Raw genomic sequence first — 20,557 nt, forward strand, 5'->3', positions numbered from 1 at the left:
AAAATGATGTCTGGCAATTCCTTCTGGCCAACACAAGCCTTGTTCAACCTCAATCAGCCTTTGGCCTATGTCTGCCTCCTGCTGTAAGCAGGCATGAGGAGTTGAGGTTGGAGGCTTTGGGCATTAGTCTGCATAAGCTGAGAGAAATAATAGGCTATGAGTTCAAGAGCTCATGACTTTCTTCTGATTCTCAGTTCAGTCTAGAGCAAATTGTTCTGGAAACCATCTGTTTGCCTTAGTCAGTTTTCCTGGTCAGTGTCCATCCTTTGAACATTTGTGTCAGAAACATATTTTTTTCCTCTCCAGAGTATGGGAATATGCTTCATTGGTGAAAGAGATTTCGAGAATTTCATTCTTGAGGTAAGTTGTAAATAATGTTTGAGGGGAAAATCATTTGGATTGCCACATAAGACATGTCTTTACCTAATGTGACTTGTCAAATTGGTGCTTCCTATCATTTTTCCTGTAGTATTTGGAGCCTCGGCCTGGTAAATTCATCTCCATTGAAGATGGAAAAGTCATGGGGAGTCACAGAGGTGAGTGATCATGTGTTTACAAAGAATGCATGAAGTTCCAGTCCCCAAGTTAAGGTGAGTTACTTCTGTCTAAATCTGGGGTTCCATAGCGTGCCACAGATCAATCCAGAGACTTGTGGGTTATGACCCTCTGCCAGCAGGTGGAGATAGAACTTCTGAAGTTCACTATATGTGGTCATGTGCAGCCACCTAAAACTCAGTATTCTCTCTGTCTAGCAGGTGGAGGGTCATATCTCTGCAGCTCTGGTTTGTTGGGTTCCTGGCCCGTTCCCTCAGACTAAGTTGAGCTTCCCTTTTGGGGTTGAGGGCTCCCTTTTGGTGGTGAGCAGGGTAAACGTCCCTCCCTTCATCCCCCTGCCTGACCCCATTTCTCCAGCTCTTCTATGTGAGTTTAGTGTGGGGCAGCGTTTCTCTTCTGTCTTGAAAAAAAAAAAAATTCTAGCCGGCACTCACAGTAAGCAGGGCTCCTGTCTTCCTTTTGCCGGTTGCTGAGTGGGGTGCACAGTTGGTGCAGTACACAGGAGGGGGTCCGGTGTTTTTTATGGCAACTCCCTCAGAGTCTGCGAAGTGCTGCTCCTGGTGTGGCAGCCAGAGAGCAGTCTCGGGGGTTTGCCAGGCTTGCGCTCGTGGTCCAGCACTGGAAGAGCAGTCGACCGAGATCCAGGGACACACAGTGTCGGGAGCGTGTGGAGGAGGCAGTTTCACTTTTGGTGGGCTTCTCTGGCTTTCCTTCTTCTTGCCCAGCAGCGGATGACTTGGGTGGCATTCCCCGTGTGCGGCTTTGGGACCCATGGCGGTGGGCGCCTCTTCTGGCTCCTTATCATGCGCTTTGGTGGGCGCCATTTTTTTTCCCTAGTGCAGGGGTGCGTGTGGAGGCGCCGGGTGCAGGGTTCGTCTTCACACTCCGTTTTCAGCATGCCGTGTCAGCCATCCTGGACAGCGCACTTCGGATACAATTTTGAGCTCCCCACCATGTGGGTCAGCGCGGGCTGCAGCCGTGCTAGCAAGTTCTCTCACAGAAATGGCTTCTGGACTGTTTCCCAGAAAGAGGAAGCCAGAAAGAAGTTCTGGCTACCACACAGAGTGTAAGCTGACACATACAACCTAAAAACTATGCAAAATGGCTCATTTTTTACAATGAAACCAATGTAAAGCCCATAAGGGAGGCTACTTTGCATGAGTCTACCTGGGATGCCTATGCTTAAGCTATTGCAGAAGTCCATTTAGCCAATAGTGAAAAGGATGTTGGTGGATGTGACCACCTTGTGCAATAAGCCACATTGAGCCTGCAAAGAGGTGGGAAAATGTGGGATACAAATGCAATAAATAAGTCACAAGAAAAGATTCCTCAGGTTTATGTTACTTTCTTCTGTGTTATTAGGTAAGTTGTTCAGACTTGTGGTGATGAAGAATTGACTCATGCAATTACATAACATATGATCCAGAAAGGCCTGTGAATAAAGCTGCATTTGAGAGTTTTTTTTTTACTTCTGGTATTCATGGGGAGCTGGTGGCATGTCTCTAAATCCATCATCAGTTTGCCAGAAGTTCTGTTGAACTGTCCATTGTCAGTGAGCTTAAAGTCATGAGAGCAAGGGAGGTTAAATGACTTAGTCACTCAATGAATAATATGGAGGGCTATGGGGTCAGGGTGGTAGACTTTCGCAGCCCAGTGGGCTACACCATCAGCCGCACTATTATATTTTTCATTGCCAACTCAAAGTACTCCAACTGTCCCTCATTTCTAGATGCAGCATCCCATGTTAGTAACCCCACTACCACTTACTACTCTGTTCTGAGAGCCATAGTACCTCTCACAGCGCTCTAGTAATGTGTTCCCCACCCCCACCCCTTGCAACTGTCACTGCCTTTCCCATTAACACTAGGTAGAGTTATTAGCCTAAGTTTCATTTTGCATCCATTTGAAACTGACTTTCACAGATTTGTGTATCCCCTAACTATCTTGTAACAAAAGTGGTAGTACATTTTAACATCTACCAGTTACCCCTTCTTGACACAGTTTCATCCAGTAACGGGAATTCCTTACTTCAGGTCAGTGGGTACACATCTAGATCCTTTGAAACCCACTCGGTAGCAGATTTTAAAATCTGCCTGTTTTCTTTCCCCAGGCTGGTTCTTATTTACCTTGGGCCAAAGGGCCCGAATAGGAGGTCAGCGAGATGCCTGGTTTGTTGTAGATAAAGACATTTCTTCTGGGACTGTCTTTGTGGTAAGTGAATCCTGATGAGTTCCTCTGGTTCTGCTTTGTACAATAGTTGCCTATTAAATAAGTGTTTCTGTAACTTGTGACCCCTTGTGGGCCACCATCCCTTCAGGATTTCCATGATGAATATGCATGAGATTATTTGCATATGATGGAGGCAGTGAATACAAATAGATTTCATTCATATTGTGGAAATCCTGAAAACCAGTCCAGGTTGTGGCCCTCGACTCAGGGACCTTGCTGTAACTCTTTGACTCTTAGTTTGAATGTAGCCCTGGTATCCCCTTCCCTCACTAATCATTTATTATTTGGAATTTTATTGTAAACCACTTTGATCTTGTCTGAAATAATGGCAGTATATCAAGCTGGAATAAACATAAAATTTGTCAGTGGGCAAATGGGCTCCCTTTATGCAGGGGCCTGGGGTGAAAGTAAGATTTTTGAGGGTGCATTTGCAGGAGGTCATACAATGCTGACACTAGGAAGAGGGCTCTTGTAACACCGAGTGGAGGAGGGAGTGAGCTCCCATGACACTTGGGGGGGGGGGGGGGGGGGGGAACGGGACTGCTCTGATACTATCCTGGGATGATATTAGAGGAAAAGGGTGTGGACTGCTCTGATAAACTAGGTTGAGCTTTTTTTGGTACACATTGGGATGAACTGGAGCTGATTTAACATGCATAAAGTAATTTAGGCTGTTGCATGTTCTGAGCAATAAATCATAAGGTAAAAACATAAGAAAAGCCATACTGAGTCAAACCAAGGTCATCAAGGCCCATCATCTTGTCTGGCAGTGGCCAGTCCAGGTCAAACATACCTGGCAGAGCCCCAAAAGTAGATCAGTTTCTTATAGCTCATATTCAGGAATAAGCAGTTCCTTTCCAAAGTCTGTCTGGCTGCCAATCTTGTATAGACTTTTTCCTTCCTGAATTTGTCCAAACCTCCTTTGAACCCCACTGTGGTAGGTCCCCCAAACTTCTTTTGAACCCCACTGTGGTAGCTCCTGGCAGCATATTACAAGGCTTAATTGTGCTCTGCATAAAGCAAAACATTTTTTACAATTTTTTTTTTTCTAGTCTACTGAATTAGTTGCATGGAGTGTCCCCTTGTTTTATTGTTTAAAAGGTTAAAGAAACCATCCCTTATTTGACCATTCCACACCACTCGTGATGGCGTGAAGTTATAGAATAGTCCCTAAGCGCAGTTACGTTTGCGTAACTGCTGTTTCCATATCATCAAGCTGATCAATCCATAGACTGGTGGGTTGTGTCCATCTACCAGCAGGTGGAGATAGAGAGCAAACTTTTGCCTCCCTATATGTGGTCATGTGCTGCCGGAAACTCCTCAGTATGTTCTCTATCTCAGCAGGTGGTGGTCACACACAGCAGCAGCTCTGGCTAGGCCTCCAAGCCTAATTTTTAGGTTTTGTTGAGTGCCTGGGGTTGAGGGCTCTTTTGAGCAAGTGCAAACCTGGTGGTGCCAGGTCCCTCCTTTTCTCCCCCCCTCCCGCTGGCTCCGTTAAAAAAAAAAAAAATTTTGAACGTCCTTAAAGGCGTTTATTTCGACGTTTATTTAAGCGTCTATTGCAGCTACTCACTGGGACACCAGGTCGTTACAACTCGGAGCGGACAGCAGGTAATTTTTACCTTTTTATAGCGGGCAGGGGGTTCCCCGATTCTTCTCCTCGTGGCATATGGCGTCGGAGGGCGAGGGCGCAAAGGGTCGCTCCCCGGGTCGCTTGAGCGCTTCTAGAGGGGATGCGGGGGTCTTAAAGCCTGATTCGCCCTTGTTGGGTGACAGTTTCGTGACCGATGAATGTCCCGGTCCTTCTTCCGGCGTGGCGGTTTTTCCCGCCATAAACGCCCATCCCCTGCTCCTCGCCTCCGCCATCTTGGCCGGCCACGCGGCTCGGACGGCTTCTTCTTGGGCCGCCCTTGAGGTTGGAGACATTAATGCCATGAACGCCCTTAATTTGGGCGACGGCACAGAAGCAGCTAAAGTTAAGAGCCGTTCTTCCCGCGCGGCTCCTTCGCGGAGTTTCGCGCCGGACGCCATTTTGGATGCGCAGCATGTCTCCCCCCCGCTATTGCGAGCGCCGGTTGAGGGTGCGTCTAGGGCTGTTGCCCAGGCTGCGGAAGTGCACAGTCTGGGGGGTTTCTCCCCCGAGTTTGTTTTGCTGCTGCATCAGGCCTTCCTCATGCACAACGCTGCCCCTGCTCCCTCGTCTGGTAAAGAGGTTGAGGTTCCCAGAGGTAAACGCCCTCGGGTTGATTCCCAGGCCTTGGAGGAATTTGTCTCCTCCGATGTAGATGAGGGCAGCGTGTCTGAGGTCTCCCAACGGTCCTTTGCAGATTCCTTGGAGGAGACGGATCCCCGCTCGGATGGAGCGGATGACCCCTCTGCAGCGCGGCTTTTTAGCCCAGAGGATTTGCCCAACCTGTTGTTACAGGCCATGGACACTTTGAAGATTTCCTCTCCGGAGGACGTCTCTCCCTCAGCCCCTGTTGGCTCTGCCATTATGCTGGGGACGAAGCGCCCGCCTAGAACCTTCCACGTGCATGATGCCATGCACACCTTAATTTCGGCTCAATGAAATGTCCCAGAAGCAAGCCTTAAAGTGGCTAGGGCTATGTCCCGCCTCTATCCTTTGGCTGTGAGTGAACGTGAGGCCTATCTGTGGCCTACCGTGGATTCTTTAATCACTGCGGTGACTAAGAAAACGGCGTTGCCGGTGGAAGGTGGCATGGCCCTAAAGGACGCCCAAGACAGAAGATTGGAGGCGGTCTTAAGGTCGTCCTTTGAGGCGGCTGCTTTAAGTTTGCAGGCCTCAGTTTGCGGCTCCTATGTGGCCAGGGCGTGCCTGACTATGGTGCAGCGGGCTTCCCCCTCGGATCATTCCTTGAGGGCTGATTGGCCGGCCCTGGAATCGGGCTTAGCCTATTTATTTATTTATTTATTTGTTGCTTATATCCCACATTTTCCCACTTGTGCAGGCTCAATGTGGCTTACAGTAAGTTAAATAAGAGTACAAACTTAAAGATTAGGCAGACTTGCTGTATGATGTCTTGAGGGCCTCAGCGAAAGACATGGCTCAGACAATCTCTGCGCGGCGGTGGCTTTGGCTGAAACATTGGTCTGCTGACCACGCCTCTAAATCCCGCCTGGCTAGGTTGCCTTTTAAAGGCAAGCTGCTCTTTGGGGTCGAGCTGGACAAAATCGTGACCGATCTCGGCACGTCTAAGGGCAAGAAATTACCAGAGGTCAGGGCTTGGGCTAGTACTCGTCCCGGTACCTCCAGAGGATGGTTGCAGGAAGCCCGTCGGTACCGCCCGGGCAAGTCTGGTTCCTCTGCCCCCTCTTCCTTCAAGAGGAATTTCTCCCCCAAGCAGCATTCCTTTCGCAGAGACCGCCGTCCCGGAGGTGCTCCCTCCGGTCCTCCCCCAGGGTCTCGTACCCAATGACGGGGTCTTGGTCCACGCCCCAGTGCAGATTGGAGGACGGCTGTCCTCGTTTCTGGGCGAGTGGACCACAATAACTTCAGACGCGTGGGTGCTGGAAGTCATCAGAGACGGCTACAAACTAGAGTTCTGCCGACCCTTAAAAGACGGGTTTGTACTCTCTCCCTGCAAGTCTCCGGTCAAAGCTGTGGCAGTGCAGCAGACCTTGGACAATCTGATCCGCCTGGGCGCGGTCGTTCCGGTGCCAGAAAGTCAGCTTGGCAAGGGACGTTACTCCATTTACTTTGTGGTACCAAAGAAAGGAGGTTCTGTCCGGCCTATCCTCGACCTCAAAGGGGTCAATCGGGCCTTGAAAGTGCGGCACTTTCGCATGGAGACTCTCCGCTCTGTTATAGCGGCAGTGAAGGCAGGAGAGTTCCTGGCATCCTTGGACATCAAGGAAGCGTACCTGCATATTCCCATCTGGCCTCCTCATCAACGCTTTCTGCGTTTTGCAGTCCTGGGACGACACTTCCAGTTCAGAGCCCTCCCTTTCGGGTTGGCTACTGCTCCGCGGACCTTTTCCAAAGTAATGGTGGTCATCGCGGCCTTCCTACGAAAGGAAGGGGTACAAGTCCATCCTTATCTGGACGACTGGTTGATCCGAGCCCCCTCTTATGCAGAGTGCGGCAAAGCTGTGGACCGGGTAGTTGCTCTTTTGAGCTCCCTGGGATGGATCATCAACTGGGAGAAGAGCCAGCTGCGCCCGACTCAGTCCCTGGAGTACCTGGGAGTTCGATTCGACACCCAAGTGGACAGAGTGTTCCTGCCAGACAATCGGATTGTCAAACTTCAGGCTCAGGTGGGCCAGTTCCTAGTAGCCTCTCCCCTTCGGGCTTGGGACTATGTGCAGCTGTTGGGCTCTATGACGGCCACGATGGAAGTTGTGCCCTGGGCCAGGGCTCATATGAGACCACTTCAACACTCTTTGCTGCAGCGCTGGACTCCGATGTCGGAGGATTATGCTGTGCGCCTTCCCTTGGACCCAGCAGTGCGCAAGGCGCTGAGCTGGTGGATGCAGACAGACAAGTTGTCTGCGGGAATGCCTCTGGTGACCCCAGAGTGGATTGTCGTCACGACGGACGCCTCGTTGTCGGGCTGGGGAGCCCACTGCTGGGGAAGGACAGCGCAGGGGCTCTGGTCTCCTGCAGAGGCAAAGTGGTCTATCAACCTCCTGGAACTCAGAGCCATTCGGTTGGCGCTTTTGGAGTTCATCCCGGTACTGGTGTTGAAGCCTGTACGGGTCCTGTCGGACAATGCCACGGCTGTGGCCTATGTCAACCGCCAGGGAGGTACCAAGAGCGCCCCTCTAGCCAAGGAGGCTATGAATCTTTGCCAGTGGGCGGAAGCGAACCTGGAGCAGCTTTCAGCGGCCCACATTGCCGGAGTCATGAATGTCAAGGCGGACTTTCTCAGTCGCCATACCTTGGAGCCCGGAGAGTGGCAGCTATCTGCTCAGGCGTTCTTGGACATCACGAAGCGCTGGGGCCAGCCGAGCCTAGATCTGATGGCGTCATCGGCCAATTGCCAAGTGCCGCGCTTTTTCAGCAGAGGACGGGACCCTCGATCCCTGGGAGTAGATGCTCTTCTCCAACAGTGGCCGACACAAGAGCTTCTCTATGTGTTCCCGCCCTGGCCCATGTTGGGCAGGGTGCTAGACCGGGTGGCAAAGCATCCCGGCAGGGTAATCCTGGTGGGTCCGGATTGGCCCAGGCGTCCCTGGTATGCGGACTTGATCAGGCTCTCAGTCGACGATCCTCTGCGGCTGCCAATGGAGCAGGGCCTGTTATATCAGGGTCCCGTGGTGATGGAGGATCCCTCCCCCTTTGGTCTTACGGCCTGGCTATTGAGCGGCAGCGTCTGAGGAAGAAGGGCTTCTCAGACAAGGTCATCGCCACTATGCTGAGAGCGAGGAAGCGCTCTACTTCTACTGCTTACGCCAGGGTTTGGCGTATCTTTGCAGCGTGGTGTGAAGCAGGCTCACTTTCTCCCTTCACTGCTCCAATTTCTTCAGTGTTGGCGTTCCTGCAAGAAGGTCTGGAGAAAGGCCTGTCGCTCAGTTCCCTTAAAGTCCAGGTAGCGGCTCTGGCTTGCTTCAGGGGCCGCCTGAAGGGTGCTTCCCTGGCTTCGCAGCCAGATGTGGTGCGCTTTCTCAAGGGAGTTAATCACCTGCGCCCTCCTCTGCACTCAGTGGTGCCTGCGTGGAATCTCAACCTGGTACTAAGAGCATTGCAGAAGCCGCCTTTTGAACCCTTGTCGAGGGCATCTCTGAAAGACCTGACGTTGAAAGCAGTCTTTTTGGTGGCTATCACTTCAGCCAGAAGAGTTTCCGAGCTCCAGGCGCTCTCATGTCGAGAGCCTTTTCTGCAGTTCACTGAGGCAGGAGTGACTATTCGCACAGTGCCTTCCTTCCTGCCCAAGATTGTTTCTCGCTTCCATGTGAATCAGCAGCTCTGTCTCCCTTCCTTTCGTAGGGAGGACTACCCAGAGGAGTACTCTGCTCTTAAATATCTGGATGTGAGACGAGTCATCATCAGATACTTGGAAGTGACCAATGATTTCCGGAAATCGGATCATCTGTTTGTCCTGTTTGCAGGTCCTCGTAAGGGTCTGCAGGCTGCTAAGCCTACAGTGGCAAGATGGGTCAAGGAAGCCATTGCAGCGGCTTATGTGGCCGCGGGGAAGGTGCCGCCTATCCAGCTGAAGGCTCACTCCACGAGAGCTCAGGCGGCCTCGATGGCAGAGGCCGGATCCGTCTCCTTGGAAGAGATATGCAAGGCGGCAACTTGGGCTTCGGCTCATACATTCTCCAAGCATTACCGTTTGGCTGTGGCTGCACGGGCGGAGGCCCGGTTTGGAGCTTCAGTGTTGAGGTCAGGGATTTCAATGTCCCGCCCTGGGTGAGTACTGCTTCGGTACATCCCACCAGTCTATGGATTGATCAGCTTGATGATATGGAAGGTAAAATTATGTATAATCATACCTGATAATTTTCTTTCCATTAATCATAGCTGATCAATCCATAGCCCCTCCCAGATATCTGTACTGTTTTTATTCTGGTTGCATTTCAGGTTCAAGTTTAGTCTTCAGTTACTTCAGAAAGACTTCGTGTTCAAGTTTTTTCACTTGGATTCTTCAAGAGTTAAGACGAGTTTGTGTTACAGTGAGCTGCTGCATTCCTCTCCCCTCCGTTTTACGGGGCTGGATTGAGACTTAAAATTCTGCCGGCACTCCCTCCCGCTTCGTGCGGCTGTAGGGCAGCTTTGTACCCCTCCCGCTTCGGCGGTGTTAGGGTCAGTCAGCTCCGGTTGCAGGATAAGCCAGATCCCCCCGCATCGGCGGGTGTGGTGTCCCTCCCCCGCTCCGCGGGGATGAGCTGGACGGATTCCCCTCCCCCGTTTCGGCGGTGGTGAGCTGGGCAGAGTGTCCCTTCGTGGGTGTAATTCTCTAAGTGCTGAGTCCTGCGGATGGAGCTTTGATATCGACATACTGAGGAGTTTCCGGCAGCACATGACCACATATAGGGAGGCAAAAGTTTGCTCTCTATCTCCACCTGCTGGTAGATGGACACAACCCACCAGTCTATGGATTGATCAGCTATGATTAATGGAAAGAAAATTATCAGGTATGATTATACATAATTTTACCTTATCTACCATTTAGTTACGTTGCTGCCATTTTCACATTGCTGCCATTTTGTGTTGTGCACTATATAGAGTGAGAGGTTTTTTCTAAGTAGTATGTTTACATAAGTGACACTTATGCGCATATATATGCAGATTATTCTAGACATAGAGGGAGCGGTGATAAAACATTAAAAATACTAGCTAAGTAGTTTCAACTTAGTGTAGGGCATCTTTTCAAGGTGCCAGGCCCTGATAGATAACTTGACTTGCTAGTCACGTTGCATGAAGATTGAACAGAAGAACAAAGTAACAAGGCAGGACAGCAAGTTTCTTGTTTTTATACGCACTACATTTATTTCTTAGTAGTGGTCAAACTCTTCTAATCCTTTTTTTTTTTTTCCTTCTGATTTGTCTACCCATACAATCATATGTAATAATTAGGCTCCAAGAGAATTTCCAAGAAATGTTCTCTGACTGGTGGCTTTGTATAAAACATCAATTTCTACAGCATTGATTTGTAGTGTTTTTTTTTTTTTTTTTTTGGGGGGGGGGGGTTGTTTTTCTCCAGGCACCCACTACATGTCACCCTGCTCTCTATAGAGAACTGCTGAGAACAGACCGTGCACACTGGATTACGGAGGAGCCTCCTGAACAGCTGGTTAGGGAAAAGATGATGCCATGCAGCTTTCGATTCCAGCACCAGATGCCACTAGGTGAGTCAGTATGCACGCTGGAGAGAGTATGAGATTTTGCAAAGATGTGATGGTGTAGCTTGTCCCTATGTCTAGGCTGGCTTACTTATCAATACCAGTACTAATACAGCGCTTATTTACTGCTTTATCCCACTTCGGTTTACAAAATAAGATTAATAAGTAAAATACATAAAATTATAACAAACAAAAACCCAAACGATCCTAATCAAAATTTGCCAAATTTTTTTTTTTCAACTTTTTACGAAATTATAAATAATTTGGTTCTATTCTAATAAAGGCAAGGTGCTCCAAAAAGAGTCACAGAAAAAGAAAATAAGGTATTGAAAATTCTCAGAAAACTTAACTCCTTTGGATGTAGTCGGTCGAACCAGCAATTGGTCCTGTAAATGAGAAGAATGCCAAAGTAGGGGAACCATCAATAGATTAATCAGTAATTCAGAATTAAGACTAAAGCCCAACAGGCTGATTTAGAAAAAAAAATATTCAATCTCATGCAGGAAGCCAGAGAGTGGAGGAGTGGCCTAGTGGTTAGGGTGGTGGACTTTGGTCCTGGGGAACTGAGTTTGATTCCCACTTCAGGCACAGGCAGCTCCTTGTGACTCTGGGCAAGTCACTTAACCCTCCATTGCCCCATGTAAGCCGCATTGAGCCTGCCATGAGTAGGAAAGCGCGGGGTACAAATGTAACAAAAATAGATACTATTGGAGATTCTACATGGAATGTTGCTACTATTGGAGATTGGAGATTCTACATGGAATGTTGCTATTCCACTAGCAACATTCCATGTAGAAGGCTGCGCAGGCTTCTAGGACGTCAGACTAACAGAAGCAGAAGCCTGCGCGGCCACACTGGTGATCTGCAAGGGCCGACTTCTACATGGAATGTTGCTAGTGGAATAGCAACATTCCATGTAGAATCTCAAATAGTAGCAACAGTGGAGGAGTGGCCTAGTGGTTGGGTGGTGGACTTTGGTCCTGAGGAACTGAGTTTGATTCCCACCTCAGGCACAGGCAGCTCCTTCTGACTCTGGGCAAGTCACTTAACTCTCCATTGTCCCATGTAAGCCGCATTGAGCCTGCCATGAGTGGGAAAGCGCGGGGTACAAATGTAACAAAAAAAAATGTAATTTTACCTGAAAAGGTGAGATGCTATCAGATTTTTTTAATCCTGTAAATTAACTGGGCTGAAGCATTCTGGACGTTTGTTTAGTAACCTAGTGGACAGACCCAAATAAAGAATATTGCAGTAATCAAGTTGTGGTAATAGCAGCATCTGAACCAGCAAGACAAAAGATGTTTCATCAAAATAAGATCGAATTAAACCCATAAGTACAACGTAACTATTAGTGAACATCAGGAGGGGAGAGGGTGGGGGGGAGGACAGGAAGGGGGGGGAAAGGCGGGTGGGGAAAGGCGGGTGGGGGGGGGGGAATGCATAAGATGACTGTGATGTATATTTAACAGACACCCCATAAATGTTTGGCTGTTAGTGAGCATGCTTGGGAGGGTAGGTAAGGGGAAAGGGGGGAGAATTACAAAAATATTGATGATGGAATCTATCGATGTATGCAAGTTACTATGCTGTATTACTTACAATGCCCAATGTTAGATATACTGGCAATGTTAAAATGTTTATAATGTTGAATCATCAATAAAAACAGTTGACACATAAAATAAGATCAAATTAGATGCAATTGTCTCAATTAAAATTTTTTTTTTTTTTGCCAAAGATGATTTATCTGTGTCTCTAAAGACAATGACAAGTCTAAGATAATTTAAGGACTCTTGATCTTGTCTTCTACTGGTAAAGATTTGCCAGAAGATAGTAAAATAGCTTTGGGTACTTTTATCTTAGGATCCTTAAACCAAAGGACTTTGGTCTTATCATTCAACTTCAGTATATTAGTCAGAGCCCAATGTTGGATCCTATCCATACAAGATAATCTATTAAAAGTGTCGCCTATGGTGGCAGGAAAAATTGTGCTAGCATCGGCATGGAAGAATCCTCTCACACCCCCCTTGGTCAAGGTGATACATAAAATGGACTATCTATACCAAATGTCTAAAATGACTGCAATAAGGAATGGACAAATAATACCTTTTTACAAACAATGGGACAAATACGTTACCTGGAGACTAGAGATAGGGGTGGACTTGGATGCCCCTAGACTGATAATTTCACCGTTGTTCTAGATTGAGATATGGGATTTGTTAGCTTGCCCGATTTACAAGTTATGGAGATCATTGGCGGAATAAAGGGGGGGAGGGGTTGGGATGTTATTGTAACTGTTGATTACTAGCTGGTACTATAAACGCATGAGATATGACTCTTGTTTGACTTCAAAATGTTAATAAAAATAATTACAAAAAAACCAAAAGTGTCACCTATCAAAAACAGGGGCCAGCATCAGTACATCATCTGCCTAAGGCAGACAAAAAAGATTAGAGCAGTGGAGACAATGGGGAACCCCACAACACGGAGAGCAGAACTGAGCATCAGTAAATCATCTGCATAAGTGAATAAATGCTCGTATTCATTCAGTTTAATGGAGTCTAAGGGAGACAGAAAAAGATTAAAGAGCAGTGGAGACAATGAACAACTTTTTCTGGACACAATAACTGACTAATTTAAAAATCTTGAAACCTGTGAGACCTTTCTCACTCAGTCTTTTAATCAATAAAGTGTGGTCTACTGCATTAAAAGCTGCAGAGATATCAAATTGAGGAAGTATAGGTGCTCATTTTCAAAGCACATAGACTTAAAAAGTTGCATAGTAACTTTGTAAGTCTATGTGCTTTGAAAATGAGCCTCTTGGTCTGCTTACCTAAACTCCGCACCCTCGGCCCTCATGCTCATTCCCACCCTGACAACTAGGTCTGCTTTTCCCAGTAGAAGGAGGGGAAACAGGTGGCCAGCATATGGGGATTAAACCAGACCTAGAACATACTGAAGAACATGACAGGGTTATTTTTAGCAGCTGAGGGTTGTGAGGCAAGCTGTTCACAGCATTTGTACTGGGCATATTTGTCACTGATGGAGCAGGAGAAAGATTGATTAGCAGCTTTGCATTGCTTTAAAGTAGTAACACACATGCTAGGTATCCTGTAGCTTTATTACAGTTAAATTGACTTGGGTACAGACAAATGGCTGAAAAGTTCTAAATTTCCACAGACACACACAGGGCACACCACAGGTTTTTTGAACTGTGACACAGATTTCCACAGGAATCTGAAACTTTCTGTGCTATACTTTGTGCTGTTGTAATGGAGACAGCACTGATCTTGCCAGAATGTCAATGCATATATGTCTTGTAGCTTAACTAAAGATGTTTATTTTATAAACAATCTTTTAATGAACATGTACGTAACACAACAAAACAAGTGCCATACAAATGTATATGATTGTGACAAATTTGCTTTGTGCATTGCTCAGTTATATCCCATATACAACAATCTCAAACCCTTCTCCCCTCAAACTCCTCCTCTACCCTATAATCTGTAGGTCATGGACGCAAGGAGCTGGCATCTAGGGTATCAAAATTATAGCATCTGAATTATCCAGTTAGACCATTACCGATGCCCACCTCCAGCAGTCTACAAGTTCTAATACGAACCCACCCATCCCCCTCAAAATGAAAGCACATAACAGTATCAGCCAACAGAAGGTCTTTGTTTCTTATGACCCTTTGGACCTAATTTCAACTATATAAGGGCGACGAAAATGATAGTGGGGATGGGACGACTTTCCTATGAAGAGAGGCTGAGAAGGCTAGGGCTTTTCAGCTTGGAGAAGAGACGGCTGAGGGGAGATATGATAGAAGTGTATAAAATAATGAGTGGAATGGATCGGGTGGATGTGAAGCGACTGTTCACGCTATCCAAAAATACTAGGACTAGAGGGCATGAGTTGAAGCTACAGTGTGGTAAATTTAAAACGAATCGGAGAAAATGTTTCTTCACCCAACGTGTAATTAGACTCTGGAATTCGTTGCCGGAGAACGTGGTACGGGCGGTTAGCTTGACGGAGTTTAAAAAGGGGTTAGATAGATTCCTAAAGGACAAGTCCATAGACCGCTATTAAAGGGACTTGGAAAAATTCCGCATTTTTAGGTATAACTTGTCTGGAATGTTTTTACGTTTGGGGAGCGTGCCAGGTGCCCTTGACCTGGATTGGCCACTGTCGGTGACAGGATGCTGGGCTAGATGGACCTTTGGTCTTTCCCAGTATGGCACTACTTATGTACTTACCCAAGCTATCATGCATCACTTCCATCATACAGAACATGAGGGCTTTGGATATAAGGCTCCCACACCATCATGTAATGTTTTTTCTTTTAGGAGAACCTTTGGCACCCCTGGCTTCTTCCCAAGTCGCCAATAAATGCAACAGGTTCCTCCATTGCCAAAACATTGGAGGCTCCAAAAGCATCCACTGTTGCAAGATTTCCTCACAAGTCATTTTGTGAAGTAATAAAGTGGTATACTGATTCCTCCCCCCAAAAGCCCCTGACTTATCCAATGACAATTGCGGTAACCTTACGCCCAGGAGGCGAGCCATATAGTGCTGTCTACTCAAAACCTATGTAGCCTCGAGCAGCTGCATAGCGAGTAGGATAAAAGGTGTTTACACCTCCACCACACAGGGCATAGAGAGGACTGTAACATGAAGTTGTCCTTGAGTAAAATATGCCCTAAGCAGCTCTCAGTAGTAACGTTCTCGTAGCTGTGCACAAGTAGTAAGTGCAGGTGCACTTCTAATGTCGACCAACATAGCCCAATCAGTTAGGTCCAGCCCCAAATCCCTTGCCCTTCTGTGTCATGTATCTGCCATATTTTTAGTTGGCACTAGTTTGCTCAGGGCCCTTTGCACACAGTTATCTCCTTTTCAGAGATGATATTTAAAAAGAATTAAAAAAAAGTTTCAAATTCATACCCCTATTCGCCTTTTTAGCGTCCTTATGTACGGATGCAACATAATGTTTGAGTTGGTAATAGGCAAACACCTATTGCACCATCTAGATACTAATCACTGCTGGAGTTCTTCAGAGGCAATAATCTCCCCTCCCTCCTCAAGTACCATTATGCCTTTCTTTTCTCAGTCCATAAAAATGGGCTTGTTTAAACCTGGTTCAAAGGCAGCATTTCCCCTTATCTCTCTACAGCTAGCCAGAGATAGCGCATCTCTATCACAGTGCTCTGATTTTTGCACACTGAATCCCTGTAATCACCTACATCCCCTCTCCTGTTTCGGCACATACAACATTCCTGTCTGACACCAGTACCCCAACGCCAAGTTGTTGCTTTCAGTTCAGTGGAGGTGAAGCCTTGGTCCAGAGCAGGACGGTGGGAGAGGAGAGTGTAAATATGCTGCCTACCATTTTTCTTCACAGTGCCGTGTATGCTGACCCTGAACCAAGATGGCACCGTGTGGGTGACCTTAGAGAAGCCGCTGAGAGCCATGACTCTAGGACAGGTGAGATGATTCAGCCATTGTTCTGCACAGAAGTTGGTATTTTATGAGGACATTTTTAAACTGCACAATTTTGTGTTGGTTCCTGAATATAAATAGTGTACACATGAAAGGCAGTGTTCAAACGTTTTTCTTTCTGGGTGTTCTTGTTCACAAGCAGTCAAGGGCCTGAATATATTAGTTTAACCAGACTTCTTCTCTTTGCTCCACTCTTCCTTTAATTATGTTGATATGAAGTGTAAAGCTTGCCGCTACTGTTATGCACTTCGCTACAAACACTTTCTTTTAACTGCAAATATCCTAAAAGGTCTTCTGTACATTTTCAAGAATTGAGTTTGGTATATTGGGCATTCCATGGTAGATAACTGTGGTGAATGGTAGCTGTGTCATCAAAAGCTGATGCATGTGACTGGTGGGGGAGAGGAGTATCTATGTGAATGCCTAAGATTATACAGAGAGATTGATAATCAGAAGATCCAGACAAGTCCTTCCTAATTGTTTATCTCGAATAACTCCATTTTCATAAAGAATTCACATGATCCATTATGATGATGAAAACAAAACAGATCTCCACTGTCATCCACCTCCTCCAGCTACTTATCCAAAGCATGATGGCAGCACCAGTAGTAGCAACAGTGGAGGGGCAGTGGTTATAGCAGCAGGTTGAGAACCAGTGAAGCCAGAGTTCAAATCCCAATGTGGCTTATTGTAATCCAAGTCAGTTAATCCTCCATTGCCCCGGGTACAAACCTAGATTGTAAGCCCTCCAGAAACACAAATACTTACTGAATGTAACTCACATTGAGCTGAATCCAGACTCCCTTCCCGTGTGTCGGTGTGCACACACAACCTGATAACTCTGTATAGGGTTCCAGTCTAACGGAAGTCCATCAGGAGGAGGGGGAAGGACCTGTGAGTATTCACTGCCTCACAGGCCTTATGCTGATTTCCACTGCTGTTAATAGGTTATGGTGGAAGTCTGGAAGAAAGGGGAGCAACCCTGGATATAATCCTATTTGGGAACTACTGATCTTGGTGCTTTACTTAAGGAGGTACATGCAAAGATCTGGCAAACTGAAATGTTCTCTGCGTACCTAAATTTTAGGGGCCTAAAAAATGGGTGGGGTTGGGTGCTATTTTCAGTGGTAGACATTGAACTTAGAGACGTGAATAGCAGACCTAAATTCAGGAGCCGAGCTGTATCCAGAAGGAGTGAGCTTTATCCTGGTATCACTTACCTTCTCTGTTGTGTGAATAAAGTACATTTTCTCATTAATTCTATGCTTTTGAAAGTAGTAGCTCAATAATGTTGGAACAAGATGTTCTTTGCTGATCCAAGGAGCATCGAGTTTAGTGTATTACAGAGTTAAGGAGTTGTATATGGTCCTGAGCAGCAGTAAAGTCATGCTCTGAGGTCTACTCAGCTATGTTTTAGCTTTTCAGTAAATAAGAACATAAGCATTGCCACACTGGGACAAACTGAAGATCCATCTAACCCATTATCCTTTTTCTAACAGTGGCCAATCCAGATCACAAATACCTGGCAAGATCCCAATAGAGTAAAACAGATTTTATGCTGCTTAGCCAAGAAATAAGCAGTGGATTTTCCCAAGTCCATTTTAATATTGGTTTATAGACTTTTCTTTCATGAAATTGTCCAAACCTTTTTTTTTTAACCCTGCTAAGCTAAAATGTTGTTGGTGTGTGTTCAGCTATGAACATGTGACACTCTGCAGGCAGTGTTCTTGTTGCCATATATAATGCTTGTCTTGTGTTTCTTTTCTAGTTTGCCGTCTTCTATAAGGGTGGTGAATGCCTGGGCAGTGGGAAAATCATGAGACTGGGCCCCTCCCTGTACACCTTACAACAGGGGCAGAAGAGAGAGCAGCCTGCAGAGGCCACCACAACCTGAGTCAACCATATAATGCCTGTTTTTCCTCTCTCCTAACATCTGGTCTCTGGATTCAGAAGGCAGGAAGAGCAAAGTGTGAAGATCTGAGCAGTTTTATCAAATGCACCTCTTGAAAGCAGATAAAGCGAAGATACTTACCTGTAGCAGGTATTCTCTGAGAACAGCAGGCTGATTGTTCTCACATGTGGGTTGATGTCTGCGTCAGCCCAGGAAACGGCAAATTTTTCCCAGCAAAAATAAAAGTTTTGCCAGAGTCTTCTGGCGCACGAGCAGCGTGCACGACTTCCCGCCCGTCGCGTGAGCGTGTCCCCTCAGTTGAATCAAAAAGCAAACAAATAAACTAACAACAACTCCAAAGGGGAGGTGGGCAGGTTTGTGAGAACAACTAGCCTGCTGTCCTCAGAGAATATCTGCTACAGGTATCTTCTCTTTCTCCGAGGACAAGCAGGCTGCTTTTTCTCACATGTGGGGTATCCCTAGCAACCAGGCTCACTCAAAACAATGAACATTGGTCAATTGGGCCTCGCAACGGTGAGGACATAACATAGATTGACCTGAAACCATAAAGAACTAACAGTGCTTTTGCTGGGGAGCAGCATAGGCCTTAGACGCATGCTGTTGACAAGAACGAGCGCACTGGGGCTGAGCCTGGGAAGGCTGTCGAGAAATAGGAGTGTACCTACGCCTAGGATAGCAATAGGGAGCACTCCTCTTCCCCCCCCCCCCAAAATACCTCCTAGATGAGAAGGTAGTAGCAGAAGACGCCCGTTGAAGGGGAGTCGATCTGGGTGGTGGCCGATGCCGTAGGCAGCGTCGGGGACCTCACCGCAGGAGAAGGGGTAGACACCGTTGCAGCAGACGGTACAGATGGCACAAGCACCCCTGACACCGAAGCTGACTGACATAGCAGTCCCTCCAGAAGTTCTGGAAACAAGACCCAGATGCACTCGTCAAGAGCCGCCATCAGAGAAGGCTGCGGGGTCGGTGGAACAAGCGGTGTCAGAGTCTGTAGAGGCTTGGGAGCAGGTACTGGGCTGCTAGGAGACCGACGCATTGGCACCTCCTGTATTGAGAGGGAGTGAGCCTCTCGGTGCCAACGCTTCTTGGGTGCTGACTCGACGCCCCAGAGCTCCCAGCACCGTGTGTCGAAGGAGAACGATGACGGTGCTTCTTCACCTTCACTCGACACCTGTCAGAGTGAATCCTCGGTACCGATGAGGAGGATGTGGAATCCTCATATCTCCTTGGGGCCGGGTCTGACGAAGGTCGGTCCCGGGGTGCCTGCATAACAGGAGGCCTCGAGGCAGGTGGGGACCCACTCGACGCCTCGCTGCTCCCAGCGCGAGTTGGTCTCTCAGTAGCCATTACCTCTCTTCCCGACGATGCTCCTTTCGATGTCAACGCCGACCTCGAAGGACTGGACCGAGCCCCAAAATGTTTTTCTCATTGGGCCTCTCAGGACGCTTGGGTCCGTTTCTTCATACAAAGTCACAGACTACAAGCGGCTGGACTATGGTCGGGCCCAAGGCACTGGATACACCTGTCGTTGGTATCGGTACCTGAGATGGTCCGGTTGCACCGAGTACGTCTGAAGCCGCTGGGTGTCTTTGATGACATGGAAGGGAAAACGGTTTCAGTGAAACCAAAAGACGCAATTGTGCCTGATAAAAGAAAAAGGGCACAAAAAATAAGGGAATAACCCGACTGCGCGGCCTAAAAACCAGCTGCGACGAAAAAACAAAGGAAACTTGAAAGGGAATAAAACTAAAATACAGTACGGGTAACTTTTTTATTTTTTAAATGACAACAATAAAATAAAGAAAAAATTAGGAGAAAAAACTTGAAGACTCTTTCCTGGGCCTGAGAGGAGTGCAGAAAAATACTACTGCACCTTAATGCGGAGAAAAGAAAACTGAGGGGACACGCGCAACAGGCGGGAAGTTGTCCGGGCATGTGCGCTGCTCATGCACCAGAAGACTGGCAAAACTTTTATTTTTGCTGGGAAAAATTTGCCGTTTCCTGTGCCGACGTCGACCCACATGTGAGAACAAGCAGCCTGCTTGTCCTCAGAGAAATGGTTTTACACTAATAAATCAACACTGCTAGAGCAAAGTTTGAGCAAGACTGGTCTTTAGTTCATAGTCAACACTTTGTCCTGGTTTGAAATCTGCTTTATTTTAAAAAGAAATTATTTATTTTTTAAAATAAACTCTTATTTGATCAACGTATGTGTATTATTTTAGCGATTTTCACCAAGCTGCAATCAAGCAATTACTAGCAAAAATAAACAGCTCTAGGACTGATAATGAACTGGCCAGCTCCTAGAAAAATAGGTATTAGTTTCCTAGTCAGTAGAATTATAAACATGATTGCTATAATTCCATTGTCTGAATGCTTATTATGATGTGTCTCTATTCCTGGTTTGCATTGATGGTATTCCTTTCCCCAGAAGGGTAAACTACTGGAACGTTATTGAGTTCTATTATGAATAGTTCAAATGTATTCAAAAGTATTTTCTAGATGTGCCATCCTAGTCCTGTGTTTTAAAGATTAGTTATTGTTACTTTATATAACAGATGG

The 20,557-nt window shown here is 46.9% G+C and overlaps 1 protein-coding gene across 4 annotated transcripts in view; it reads left to right on the forward strand.

Moving 5' to 3' along the window:
- The window catches only part of TRMU (tRNA 5-methylaminomethyl-2-thiouridylate methyltransferase), a 34,879-nt gene extending 16,717 nt beyond the window's left edge, over positions 1-18,162 (forward strand). For all 4 annotated transcript variants that reach the window (XM_030216828.1, XM_030216830.1, XM_030216829.1 and 1 more), the window contains exons 6-11: positions 307-360; positions 470-536; positions 2,666-2,766; positions 10,452-10,596; positions 15,986-16,068; positions 17,852-18,162. In XM_030216828.1, coding sequence (XP_030072688.1) covers positions 307-360; positions 470-536; positions 2,666-2,766; positions 10,452-10,596; positions 15,986-16,068; positions 17,852-17,977 — 576 coding nt within the window. In that variant the 3' untranslated portion in view covers positions 17,978-18,162. The remainder of the gene's footprint in view (positions 1-306; positions 361-469; positions 537-2,665; positions 2,767-10,451; positions 10,597-15,985; positions 16,069-17,851) is intronic.
- Positions 18,163-20,557: the final 2,395 nt, after the last annotated feature.

Source organism: Microcaecilia unicolor, chromosome 10 (assembly GCF_901765095.1).
Source record: "Microcaecilia unicolor chromosome 10, aMicUni1.1, whole genome shotgun sequence".
NCBI lineage: Eukaryota > Metazoa > Chordata > Amphibia > Gymnophiona > Siphonopidae > Microcaecilia > Microcaecilia unicolor.